Source organism: Asterias rubens, chromosome 22 (assembly GCF_902459465.1).
Source record: "Asterias rubens chromosome 22, eAstRub1.3, whole genome shotgun sequence".
Classification (NCBI taxonomy): domain Eukaryota; kingdom Metazoa; phylum Echinodermata; class Asteroidea; order Forcipulatida; family Asteriidae; genus Asterias; species Asterias rubens.
In genome coordinates, this window is record NC_047083.1 from 7,196,103 (window position 1) to 7,210,333 (window position 14,231).

The window sequence follows — 14,231 nt, forward strand, 5'->3', positions numbered from 1 at the left end:
GTTCGCCCCAGTGTTCCTGGCTGGATTGGCAGCATATTGCGCCACAGCACCTTGTAAACCATTACATGGTGCTTTAGGATTACATGTATAGGTCTTATCTCAAATTCGCCCCATTCTTGCAGTAATAATACCGGGCGCTTTGTATCCTTTGGCAAAAGGCGCGTTATAACTACGGTTATTATTATTATTTTTAACTAGGCCTCTCGGCCATGACACACCACATACATATCTCACAAAACCTACAATACAATTACCTTCATGTTTACACTGACATGTACGTGCAAGAAAAACTGTGCACTATAAAATATTTACAAATCTTGTAAAGTACTACCAATAAAAATGTTACTCAAAACTATGTAAAAAGTCAAGCCAGTACTGATGGATTAACACATTCTTTGAAAAAAATGATACCCATTATAAAATTGAAAAACACGAATGTTTGAGTTTAGAAAATGAAGCCAAACCTTTTTAGAAAGGATTGAGGATCTGAATATAATGTTGTAGTTTGGAGACTAAGGCACTCAGGTCAAACTGTACAATATTTATACTTCTAGATACAAGACAGACTGTCTTTAAACTGTACAATATTTATACTTCTAGATACAAGACAGACTGTCTTTAAACTGTACAATATTTATACTTCTAGATACAAGACAGACTGTCTTTAAACTGTACAATATTTATACTTCTAGATACAAGACAGACTGTCTTTAAACTGTACAATATTTATACTTCTAGATACAAGACAGACTGTCTTTAAACTGTACAATATTTATACTTCTAGATACAAGACAGACTGTCTTTAAACAGGCAACTATGATGGTCCTTCTGTTATGATAGATGGAACATCAGAAACACAAATTACATCTGCTCTATTCATCAGCAAAATAGAAAAATGTAAAAAACGTCTTAGTCTTTTGCTACCACAACCTTGCATGTTTGTAGGCACCTGACAGCAAACCTTGGCTAATGATTTGGGCAAACCCAAACTAAAACAATTATCTATATGTAGCAATAGATTAATGGTTAATGGTAACAAATAATACTACAGGAATGATTGGATCAAATGATTGTGGCAAACAAGTCTTTGTCGACTCATGTAATTGTTAAATATTTTATTTATTTGCAAAGAGCATAATCTATGTTGCTACGACCCCATGTTGATAAAACTGTTTTGGTTTGAAAGTTGTGAAAGTGTTTGTTTCTCCCATTGGGGTTTTCCTCCCACATCTAAAACTGAACATTTCTTCTTGTTTCACAGTCATTTATTGGTATTTGCACTGTTGGGATGTGTCATGAACTTGTCCCTACTTGTATCTACTTAATCCACATATCAAACATTTAAAAAAGAAAATTCTTTCTTAACCCATATAAAAGTAGAAATCTGAATTCATCAGTGGATCAAGAGTCGCAAATCTATTGTGGTTTGGTCATTTTGATTCCACGTTTAATTGTCAAAGAACTTAATTTGTTCTTACAAGTTAGTTGTAAACTTATAAATACAAGTGTGAACCCAAACTATCTGTGTTTGTAACATGTGTTTATAATATACATGTATGAGAGTAAATAATGAATGCTAAATCCTTAGCATCACTGTTCACTTCAAAGACTTGAGGGTTGCCATGGTTGCATGATTCCAATAAAGCCTTAGCAATGTGATATTCTAATATAAAAAGGGCAACTAGAAATGCAGGAGTTGACCAGCAATGTGGTAAAAAGATTATACTTTGGCAAAATAATTCAGCACCTGAACAATAAGGAGATGTTCTCAATGTTTCAAAAGTGTCAAATTATCTTTAGAGTTCCTTCTCATAAGAAACATGAAACATTAGCATGAACATCACTTAATATTATTTAGTCGCAAAGTCCACAAATCCGGAACGAGTTTAACTCTATACTAAATGGAGCACCATCAATTTCCCCCCCCCCCACAGTACTAGGGGAAAGCACTGATCGTACAACACTTGTCCCACAGTGGTGTACATGACGGGTAAACATAGTGCTTTCGGACACCCCATTTAAAATGTGGATACCCTGTTTTATCTGTAATTTACATGTAAATGTATAATATGTGAACAATTTGGACACCCAGTTTTTAAATTTCCAGCCAATTTGGACAGCCTTTTACCCAATTGAGGGTAAAAACATCCATCCAAACCTCCACTATTGAACTGTAAAGTAAGTCACAGGTGTACAATGCAAGATAATATACTTACAAGTCTCAAAGGAAAGAAAACAAAAAGGAAAGAAACCTTTATTCTTTACCAGAGAAAAGCTTTCAAAATCTTGTTTCTCGATCCCTATCATTTGCTTCACCGTTGATCAACAGAGTGTCTTTAAATTCTTGCTCCTCAGCGCTATTTACTTCATCTTCAGTTAGTGATACCTCATCTATTGGATTAGATTTCCATGGTAACTGTTCAGCGGCAGTCAAATGCTCTTCATTATCTGATGATGGAGGAGTGATATCCACTTGGGGTGTTTTGCTAGGAGTGGGAGGAGCTTCAGCCACAAACTCATGGGGATTCATCTCGGCACGAGCTGAAATCTCAGCACAACTTGCTGTTTTCCATGGGAGGGTTTTTTCACATGCTGTAGGTGAGCATGCCTCTGTTATTGTAGAAAGACAGGAAAAAAACATTAAAACAAGTGTTAATAACAACTCATACTTCAGGATGGTGCATAAGTTTCTAGTAGATAATATGCAAATTAGATTTTTATTAATGATGTCACAGTGAAATAATCAGAATAAACCTGATTTACATATTATCTTCTTTAAATTGTTGCACCTCTACCAAAGGAAACTTGGTCTTATCAAGCTCATTACCAAACAAATGAAGTAGAACAAGCCAAAACCAAGAAAACTCTTATTAGATTAAAGACTGATGCACATAATTCTCTTTTGATTTCAGTAAAAAATTGTTTATTAAGCTTTTAATATGATATCCAAAACGTATCACAGCGCAATTGGAGCAATAAACCCTCCCGAATCCATCACTTCTCTCCCCCAAACCTAAGAAGAATGCTATATTCCAATACATGGAACCTGGAATTGAAATCAAACATTTGCCAAACCTGAACACAATCCAAGATGAGGCAAAACAAACCAGGAGAAATAAAATCCCAAACCACAGCAATCGTCATGTGGGTGAATGTGGGATGTCAAACTACTATGAGGAACCAAGAAGTATTAGATGATACTATCATTATTTTGGACTAAGGCCAACTCATACATTGTTCAACTGCAGGCGCAAAACTACAGCACACCTGAAACTACATGTACAAATATGTAGATTTGAGCTCAAAAACAATTTTGCCTGAACGCCATCCTTTTTAAAGACACTGGACACTTTTGGTAATTGTAAAAGACCAGTATTCTCACTTGGTGTATCTCAACATGCATAAAATAACAAACCTGTGGAAATTTGAGCTCAATCGGTCATTGAAGTTGCGAGATATTAATGAAAGAAAAAACACCCTTGTCACACCATGGTCACACGAAGTTGTGTGCTTTCATCAGTGGTTGATTTCGAGACCTCAAATTCTAAACTTGAGGTCTCGAAATCAAATTTGTGGAAAATTACTTCTTTCTCGAAAACTATGTCACTTCAGAGGGAGCTGTTTCTCACAATGTTTGATACTATCAACCTCTCCCCATTACTCGTAATCAAGAAAGGTTTTATGACAATAATTATTTTGAGTAATTACCGATAGTGTCCATTGCTGTAGCTCTGCGCTTGAGGCTGAACAACATACGGTATATTTGAGGGATAAAACAGGATTTTCTTTGTTCCTGCCACATTTGTAAAGCAACCATAGTTATTAAAATTTGGGTAAAGCCTGCAGTTCTTACATTCTTACTGGGCAATGATGACGAGGTCTTTAACACCTGTTTCTATGAAACAGTCGTACAACTAAACTTTAAATTTAATACGAAAAGTGTGTAATGTCCTGCGTAAATAGGGTAGATTTCTGCATACATTATTCCAAGCGTTATTTATGAGACAAATCTAATTTTGTAATAGTGCGTATGTTTAGCAGCAAAACGCATGATTTTAAACACGATGCCAACTGCAACCCTGCTTCACCAAAACGCCACCAAGTTACTGCCATAAATTACAACCAATTTCAAAAGACATTCCTGGTGCACAATTGGTGCTAATTTACTGGAATGCACCAAAACTGCACTAATAATAATTAACAACACCAATTTGGCACCTAATTCCTGGTGCCAAGTTGGTGCTGATTTTAATCATTGGAATGCAGCAAAACTGCACCAATACTGAAAACACCAAAATGGCACAAAATCTCCCATTAATTCCACCAAAAGAACATCAGCAACAGATTGTGGTGCAGTTTTGGTGTACACCAATTAAAAACAAATAGCTGCACCAGAACGGCACTAGAACTGACTCAAATGACACCAAAGTTGGGTAAGGGAATCATGTACACACACACTAGAAGTTTTGTATTGACAACTGATCATTTCATCTGATCATAATTCCCAAAAAGCCTCCAGCTTTGTGGGAATTATCACCTAATCCCATCAAAATGAATTCCTTGAGTATTGCATAATCTGATTATATATGTACGAGGGTAAAGTACATGTCACTAAATCATCTACAAAGTCACAGCAAACTCACACTTGAATAGGTCACGTACAACATTGGTCAGGCTTGCAAACTGGATCAAGGATCGTTGTGCTTAAAATTACTGGACTTTTATAATCTTCTCCATTATATTTCAACTTAAAACAAAGTTTGTATATTGAGCCTGATACTTTGCAAAGGGAAAGGGGACACCAATGTTGTACCTTTCCATTATAATTTTATGCAGTAGAAGACAATATTTTTCTCACAAATCCTGAACTCAAAAGTATCATTTGTGTGAACCCAAATATTGTCCGCTTCAATACATGTTTGTATTTGGTATCACCGTACAATCTTCCTCAAAGGCTGGATTGATGTGAACATCTGAAGTTGAAACTAAGTTCGCTGTTGGTAGATAACAAAATTCCTTAAAGTTGAATCAAGTGGTTTACGGTCAGTTTAGTTTCTAGAGTATTTGAACTCTCACAGATAAGAACGATTCAATTCAATTCAGTTTATTTTGGTACTCACAATAACAAAAGACAAATCATTGGACACATTTATAGTAATACAATATCTAAGCAGAGAGTAACTATGACCATTGGTAATGTTCCTGATCTTTTGCTTAATCTAAGCTGTGAGTAAGTAGGTTGTTCAAAGAGCCTAGGCTTATGGGGAACAGTCCTAGACATAATACAACAACAATAAGCAAAGACAATAATCAAAACAAAACCTCAATGAGTATCAAAAATCATTTAAAGATGTTCGGTTCCAGTTTTGGTCAAATTGATCAAAATGTTGAACGTAACATACAATAAAACAGACTAACCATGTCCCCTGTCACATCTAAAAAATACCCAATCATGCTCATTATAGTCAAGTGACATGGCTTTGGTAATATTAGCCATAGTAAGTATTGTTAGCCATACCCAATGTGTCTTGAATAAAGCACTAGGTCTATAGTCATTGAATGTACATGGCTCGGATAACGTTGGCCATAGTCAGTGTATAGATACCCTATGTGTCTAAACTTCTCTAATGAGTTTGGGTGGTTCTGAAAAGAATCGATGGTTTCAACTTGACGTTTCGATCAGTATGCTCTGAATGCCAAGACAATTAGAGCATACTGAACGAAATGTTGAGTTGAAACCAATGGTTATTTTTAGAACCACCCCAGCTCATAAGAGAGAGTCGATACATGGTGTTACTGCAAACCTTTCCATATTGTATTTCCACCATGCAAAGTTTCAAATCCTACGTGTCTCTATACATACAAGCAATAAGTCTCTCTAATTGAATGTACTTACCTCTTGAGCTGTCAGGTTCATCTGCAGACAGAGCTTCTCGAGCTTTGAATGTAATACCCTCATCTTCTTCTTCATCTGGCGTTATAACAACAGCTGGATATTCCTTAGAAGCTGGCATATGGGAAACAAGATTCAATTCAATTCAATTCAAAATTGGTTTATTTTCATATAAAAATACAACACCAAATAAAAAGTCACAGACTAATGGCATTAGAGAAAGGAAAAGTTATTTCAAGAGCAAAAGAATTAGAAGGCTTTTAAGGTTTGAGATGATTCTAAGTTTAACAAGTAAGGACATGACGGAATACATTTAGGTCATGTGAATCATAATTTCAACGGCTAAAAAGCAATGGCTAAATCAATGGCTAGTAAAAACGGTATATTTAGTGACCATGTCATTTTACAGCCAAGGGGCGACTGAGCTCATGAGAATGGTGAATACAGAGGGACAGAGGGCTTCTGAACAAACTTTAGTTTGTTGTCTTTACTTTGTTTAGTCATGTTTTAGGTTTGATGAAACTAGTCCAATAACAAAATGTTGGGGATAGTATTGTGAACATGAACACCATAGATGGGATTGGAAATATTGGGAAACTCCAGAGTTGTGTATAAAAGACTAACAACAAGTCTGTTCATTCATGGCAACAATACAATTAAGTTTAGTGCACTATATTGTGTGTGCAAAATACCATAAAGCAAACTAACATTGCCTGCATCAAGCATTGACAAGCTTCCACTCTATCAACTAGTAACGCCAAAACAGCTTTTTATCAAACTAACATTGCCTGCATCAAGCATTGACAAGCTTCCACTCTATCGACTAGTAACGCCAAAACAGCTTTTTATCAAACTAACATTGCCTGCATCAAGCATTGACAAGCTTCCTCAACCCCAAGTAAACTCTATCAACTAGGATCCAGATCTTAATATACCTGCAATAGGTGAGTTATGATTCCTTTCTGCACATTGCTTAGTTTGGAAACGATGCTCATTATGGACAGCTAGAGACATCAGATTTGGTTTACTTCGACGTCTTGGATGTTGATTGCGAGACATACGATGTAATTGTAGCTTCATGCTTCGATGCATAAGCTTCTGAGGCTCGAGAATATCAATGTCCATGTGACGTGACCTCCGATGGTTAATCTAAGGGCAAAGGGTAAAGGTCATAAATTATTTCCCTTGACCTCCGGTGCTTAATCAAAAGGCTGAACATTGAAATTCAGTTACTTTGTTAACAAACAAAATATATGAAAAGGAGAGGAAAAAATACCAAACTGTCCACGATTGCATCATTCTTACAAATTTGTCTGTCTAATCCAGGTAAAGCCACTGGAATTGACGGATGTTGGAGACCTTTGATCTAAATCATCTGGTTCAGTTGAGGCAATTACTTTAATCTTCAGTGTAAAGATCTTATTATAAAGTCATTCAATATTTAAACCTAAACATTTGGGGTGGAGGGGTGGGTCAATAAAACAAAAAACAAAAAAAACAATCCAAATTGTTTAACATTGACTTTTCTGAAGTATAAAACCATTGGCTCTCTAAGTATTGTTTGTGAAGCTTTGCATGGTGTGGAGAAATAGGAAGAAACTACAAATAAATAGTCAACTTGCGGGTACAACCATGTGTAAATCTCTTGTGTGTGAGTGTTGGCTCTGAAAAGAGCCGGTTAGGTCTTAACTTTTCAAACAGTATACTCTGCTCATCTTCAGGAGCATGATTTAGACAAGAGATTTACACATGGTTTTCCCTGCAGGTTTACTAATTCAAAAGTGTTTTCCTCCATTGGTTCTGAGTCAGACATTCAATCAAGACTTCGTTGTAATTTGCTAACACCTTAATCCTGTGATGTGGTTTTGAGCTGTCAACTTGTCTTTTGACATTGACATCATTGAAACATGAGTTTAACTTTAATCTCTACATCATTGATAAAGAAGAAGTTTACATGTTTCTGTGGTTTATACATGTTGGTTGCAAGGAGATTAAGATGATGTGAAGATGACTCAGTGACGTGTTTCTTAGCGATGCCTGTTTCCATCTGCTGCATATCTAGGCATGGTACACTGTCATTGACAGGCAGTCCACTGTAGAGAATAGGAATAAATCAATCATTCAGGCAATCAATCAATCAATCAATCAATCAATCAATCAATCAATCAATCAATCAATCAATCAATCAATACAGGTGGAAATATAGAGCAAGCTAGACATGGTACACTGTCATTTACATGCAGTCCACTGTTAGGAATCAGATTAAATCAGTACAGGTGGAAATATAGAACAGGTGGTATAAGAATCAAGTCTAATGAATAAAGGTGAACATTCTGATGTTAACTGAAATTTGAAGTAACAATTTGAACTTGTGCAAACAGTGTTGATTCACATCATAATAAGGGTAAAAATTCCCAGCTAACCCATATAAAATATATAATATGCTCGACGTAGCACTGTGCAGAATTCCCTGCTTCTATAGGCGCTGAATCTCTGCTTGCGGTAAGCAGAGCCATGAAATTGGGCCCTGACTTGTTGACGAGAGACTAAACATTCTGGTAGCTACTCACCTGAACGATGGTCGACTAGGTACAGTCTGCAGCATATCAGATGATTTATTACGTAACATATTAGCCCATGATTGGTCAAGTGGTAAAGCAAAGGATCCATGAGTCTTAATATAATCTTTGGCATCTTTCTCATTCAGTTTACTGAACACTTCTAATATCTTAGGATCTCCAACTTTATTTCTTTCTTGCACCAGTAAAGGTTCGATGTATTTCTGATTGATGTGCTCCCATCTGTTGACAAAGGAAAAACACCAACGGTTTTCTGGCATTAAAGGCAGTGTACACTATTGGTAATTACTCAAATATTAATAATTATCAGCATAAAACCTCACTTTGTAACATGTAATGAGGAGAGGTTGATAGTATACAATATTATGAGAAACGGCTCCCTCTGAAGTTAAGTAATTTTCCACGAATTTGATTTTGAGACCTCAAGTTTAGAATTTGTGGTCTCGAAATCAAGCATCTGAAAGCACACAACTTTGTGTGACAAGGGAGTTTTTTTCTTTCATAGTTATCTCGCAACTCTGACGACCAATCGAGCTCAAATTTTCACAGGTGTGTTATTATGTACATATGTTGAGATAGTACAGCAATTGTGAAGGCTAGTCTTTGACAATTACCAATAGTGTCCACTGCCTTTAACCCTATACACCAACTGTGAAGACTAGTCTTTGACAATTACCAATAGTGTCCACTGCCTTTAACCCTATACACCAATTGTGAAGGCTAGTCTTTGACAATTACCAATAGTGTCCAGTGTCTTTAAAGGGAAAGAACATTTACTTGGTGAGAAGTAAAGCAGCTTTCAATAGAATAAAGCATTTTGAAAATCATTTCACTTCGAGGTATGTAAACAGATATCAGTTTTTATTCCACAAAAATTTGATTCTGAGAAGCCATACAGACAGTAACATTTCTCAGATTGTTTGTGTATATTGTAGATTATTCTTCCTGTGTTAACAAAATCACTCCAAATCTTTAGCAATATCTAAAAAAATGTTATCACCTTTTGAAATGAAACTTTCAAAAGTAAGTTTTAGCGTATAAATCTACAACTTTATAGGATTGAAGTAAACAGTGGGTTCCAATTACTCAACAAACACAATCCATTTAAACAAACACTTTATTACTTTATACTTAATTTTCTTTTCTTTTCATCCTGGTTTTGTTTCTCTGTTATTTTCTGTTCATTATTCATTTTTGTACAATACCTTTTAAAAACTGAGTAGGTTTGAGCTTTGTACATTTTCACATCATAGTTAATCTTATTAATATTGGATAGTAAACATGGTAAAATGTCTTACTTTTCTCTCCAATGGTGATGCCCATACTGTCCTAGTATCTCTTCAATGCCTACCATTAGATGGTCACTTAACTATACAACGAATCACAAGTAATGTAATGTAATGTTATCGAATAATTGACCACAAGGGAAACTGACTGGGTAAATTTTAAATGATTTGTGGTACAACAAGGAAATGTTGTGTTACTATCCACTGGCTGGCGCTTCCAGGTTGTGTCCATAGAGCTTATATTGACTAGAGCGCTAACACCCCATTATACACGCACTAAGGTTTTGAAGCCGTGTGGGCGCATCCATGTTTATGTACAAACCAATACAAAAGCTTGAAATTTTGTACGGCAATTGTACGGCTATTTGCATGATAGTGCATTTGTTTTTTGTTATGTGCCATCGAAGCAAAAAATGCAGTAAATGTGAACGCACAATCTGCTGATCAGCGCACAAACTGCGAGCGTCATGTGCGTCATGATAAAAATGCGCGTTTACTTTTTTTTAGTACGGCAATCAAGTCGAAGTTACGGTTTTCGTAGCGCGGACGTACGCAAGTGGACAGTTGCGTACGTAAGCGCACACGCCGAATTTAAAATAATCGCGGCAATGTGTGTTCTCTTAAAATTCCGAATTCACGCAACACATCAAACATGTCTGCGCCCAGAGTGGCTTCAAAACGCAGAGCAGGTTAGCGCTCTAGTCAATATATAAAGCTCTATGGTTGTGTCATAAACTTGATTGTGATCCCTGGCTACACGGCAGTTACAAGTTAAATGGCTGTGAATGGCACCCCCGAACAAATATATTGACAAAATAGGAAGACTGCCAAAATAGGGCTAGACAGCTCAGTTGATAGCTCCGTTAAACCGGAGGTCGCTGGTTCAAATCCTGTTCCAGTAAATTTGTCTTTGTTCAACCCAAAATCAACACCTTTGACAGCGGGTCTTTTATATTTGATATTTTATAAATAGATCTACCGCTTTTAGATCCTCGCATATGATGTCACCAACCCAAACAGCGCCATTAATGGTGTTAAAGGGAGAGACGCACCATTGGCTTAGAATTGTACACAGTGTGTATCATGTACATGTTTCCATTATTTGACCTCAGTGATGGCAAGCCATGCAAAGATATATCTAAAGGATGAAGTAAGTTTGACTCTAAAAGTGTCTCACTCAAAACCACACACATCAACAGTCAACTGTTTGGTTGAGTCAAGTAGAACCACCCCAACCCAATTAGAGATATCATTTCATGGGGTGACCACAAACCTTACTTTATCGTATTTCCGCCATGCAAAGTTTCAAATCCTACTCTAGCATACTCCTCAAGCCACATAATAATCAGATGTCTACCTAATAATTTCTGTCAATAAGTAACTATACTTCCTTCTTCCTTCTGGAGATTCCCAGGTCTAGCATACTCCTCAAGCCACATAATAATCAGATGTCTACCTAATAATTTCTGTCAATAAGTAACTATACTTCCTTCTTCCTTCTGGAGATTCCCAGGTCTAGCATACTCCTCAAGCCACATAATAATCAGATGTCTACCTAATAATTTCTGTCAATAAGTAACTATACTTCCTTCTTCCTTCTGGAGATTCCCAGGTCTGAAACCGAAATCACCTGTTTTAATTTCACTGAGTGGATTGAGGGGTAAATAGAAGTCATTGATACGTACCCGTTCATCACCTGTTTTAATTTCACTGAGTGGATTGAGGGGTAAATAGAAGTCATTGATACGTACCCGTTCATCACCTGTTTTAATTTCACTGAGTGGATTGAGGGGTAAATAGAAGTCATTGATACGTACCCGTTCATCACCTGTTTTAATTTCACTGAGTGGATTGAGGGGTAAATAGAAGTCATTGATACGTACCCGTTCATCACCTGTTTTAATTTCACTGAGTGGATTGAGGGGTAAATAGAAGTCATTGATACGTACCCGTTCATCACCTGTTTTAATTTCACTGAGTGGATTGAGGGGTAAATAGAAGTCATTGATACGTACCCGTTCATCACCTGTTTTAATTTCACTGAGTGGATTGAGGGGTAAATAGAAGTCATTGATACGTACCCGTTCATCACCTGTTTTAATTTCACTGAGTGGATTGAGGGGTAAATAGAAGTCATTGATACGTACCCGTTCATCACCTGTTTTAATTTCACTGAGTGGATTGAGGGGTAAATAGAAGTCATTGATACGTACCCGTTCATCACCTGTTTTAATTTCACTGAGTGGATTGAGGGGTAAATAGAAGTCATTGATACGTACCCGTTCATCACCTGTTTTAATTTCACTGAGTGGATTGAGGGGTAAATAGAAGTCATTGATACGTACCCGTTCATCACCTGTTTTAATTTCACTGAGTGGATTGAGGGGTAAATAGAAGTCATTGATACGTACCCGTTCATCACCTGTTTTAATTTCACTGAGTGGATTGAGGGGTAAATAGAAGTCATTGATACGTACCCGTTCATCACCTGTTTTAATTTCACTGAGTGGATTGAGGGGTAAATAGAAGTCATTGATACGTACCCGTTCATCACCTGTTTTAATTTCACTGAGTGGATTGAGGGGTAAATAGAAGTCATTGATACGTACCCGTTCATCACCTGTTTTAATTTCACTGAGTGGATTGAGGGGTAAATAGAAGTCATTGATACGTACCCGTTCATCACCTGTTTTAATTTCACTGAGTGGATTGAGGGGTAAATAGAAGTCATTGATACGTACCCGTTCATCACCTGTTTTAATTTCACTGAGTGGATTGAGGGGTAAATAGAAGTCATTGATACGTACCCGTTCATCACCTGTTTTAATTTCACTGAGTGGATTGAGGGGTAAATAGAAGTCATTGATACGTACCCGTTCATCACCTGTTTTAATTTCACTGAGTGGATTGAGGGGTAAATAGAAGTCATTGATACGTACCCGTTCATCACCTGTTTTAATTTCACTGAGTGGATTGAGGGGTAAATAGAAGTCATTGATACGTACCCGTTCATCACCTGTTTTAATTTCACTGAGTGGATTGAGGGGTAAATAGAAGTCATTGATACGTACCCGTTCATCACCTGTTTTAATTTCACTGAGTGGATTGAGGGGTAAATAGAAGTCATTGATACGTACCCGTTCATCACCTGTTTTAATTTCACTGAGTGGATTGAGGGGTAAATAGAAGTCATTGATACGTACCCGTTCATCACCTGTTTTAATTTCACTGAGTGGATTGAGGGGTAAATAGAAGTCATTGATACGTACCCGTTCATCACCTGTTTTAATTTCACTGAGTGGATTGAGGGGTAAATAGAAGTCATTGATACGTACCCGTTCATCACCTGTTTTAATTTCACTGAGTGGATTGAGGGGTAAATAGAAGTCATTGATACGTACCCGTTCATCACCTGTTTTAATTTCACTGAGTGGATTGAGGGGTAAATAGAAGTCATTGATACGTACCCGTTCATCACCTGTTTTAATTTCACTGAGTGGATTGAGGGGTAAATAGAAGTCATTGATACGTACCCGTTCATCACCTGTTTTAATTTCACTGAGTGGATTGAGGGGTAAATAGAAGTCATTGATACGTACCCGTTCATATATCTCTTCATTCATGGAGGGTTTATGTTTGATGGCTTTCTTGACATGAAGCTTGTTGACTAAAGGTTTGATCGTTGTTCCCTGTAAACAAACCAAGATATTGTTTGTTTAAACTCTCTCAATGACATATATGTACAGTTTGTTTTTAGCCTTCATGCTCTTACAACAATGTGTATAAAGTAATGTATACTCAGTACTTTCCCATGTCATGTTTTTCTCACAGGACTCAGGTTTGCATAGAGTATAGAGTGGCTGTGCAGCCGACTGATGATAATAATGATGATGATGTCATAATACATATTAGAATAGTCTCATCAATTCCTTAAAATCTGCACTGACTTTGTCAAATGCTGCACAAAAACTAAAAGCACAGTTCCTTAATTCTTAGTGATGTTAGCAAACTTATGGCATATTTACGGATGACGTTTTGTCTTTATATCTACATGTTTATATGTTGGTCAGTGTTGTAGAAGTCTATCGGTGTGTTTGTTGTTGTTTGTCTGTCCGTAGGTACAGGAACAAAATAACACACTTTATCCCAACGCAAGTTAAACATCTATTAAATGGGGTATGAGGGCCACTATTTCTTACTTGCAGAAAGACTGTGAACATGACGACTACAATACAAGTAGTAAACATGATGGTTTTACTTGCGACTGTCTGTGCACATAGTAGAGCAACTAAAGAGAATGCTATTGCACCGCGTAGGCCTCCATAAGCCATGATGAACTGTTCTGTCTTAGCGATGCGAGCAAGACGAAACCGGTTAGCAACCCATGTTTGAATTATCACCCCTAATAAGGAGAAACAGCAAGTTACGTTTTACCAACAACAGTCTAAGACATTAATGGCTATCGCTATGGTG

At 36.8% G+C, this 14,231-nt stretch overlaps 1 protein-coding gene across 1 annotated transcript in view; it reads right to left on the reverse strand.

The window, feature by feature from the left end:
- Positions 1-14,231, reverse strand: part of LOC117305439 (probable Na(+)/H(+) antiporter nhx-9) — a gene marked incomplete at its 5' end in the record, with an annotated part of 25,207 nt that continues 10,976 nt past the window's right edge. Inside the window, 8 exons of the mRNA XM_033790308.1 lie at positions 1-2,610; positions 5,897-6,007; positions 6,829-7,042; positions 7,848-7,986; positions 8,464-8,694; positions 9,771-9,841; positions 13,358-13,447; positions 13,958-14,160. Of these exons, the coding sequence (XP_033646199.1) occupies positions 2,279-2,610; positions 5,897-6,007; positions 6,829-7,042; positions 7,848-7,986; positions 8,464-8,694; positions 9,771-9,841; positions 13,358-13,447; positions 13,958-14,160 (1,391 nt within the window). The remainder of the gene's footprint in view (positions 2,611-5,896; positions 6,008-6,828; positions 7,043-7,847; positions 7,987-8,463; positions 8,695-9,770; positions 9,842-13,357; positions 13,448-13,957; positions 14,161-14,231) is intronic.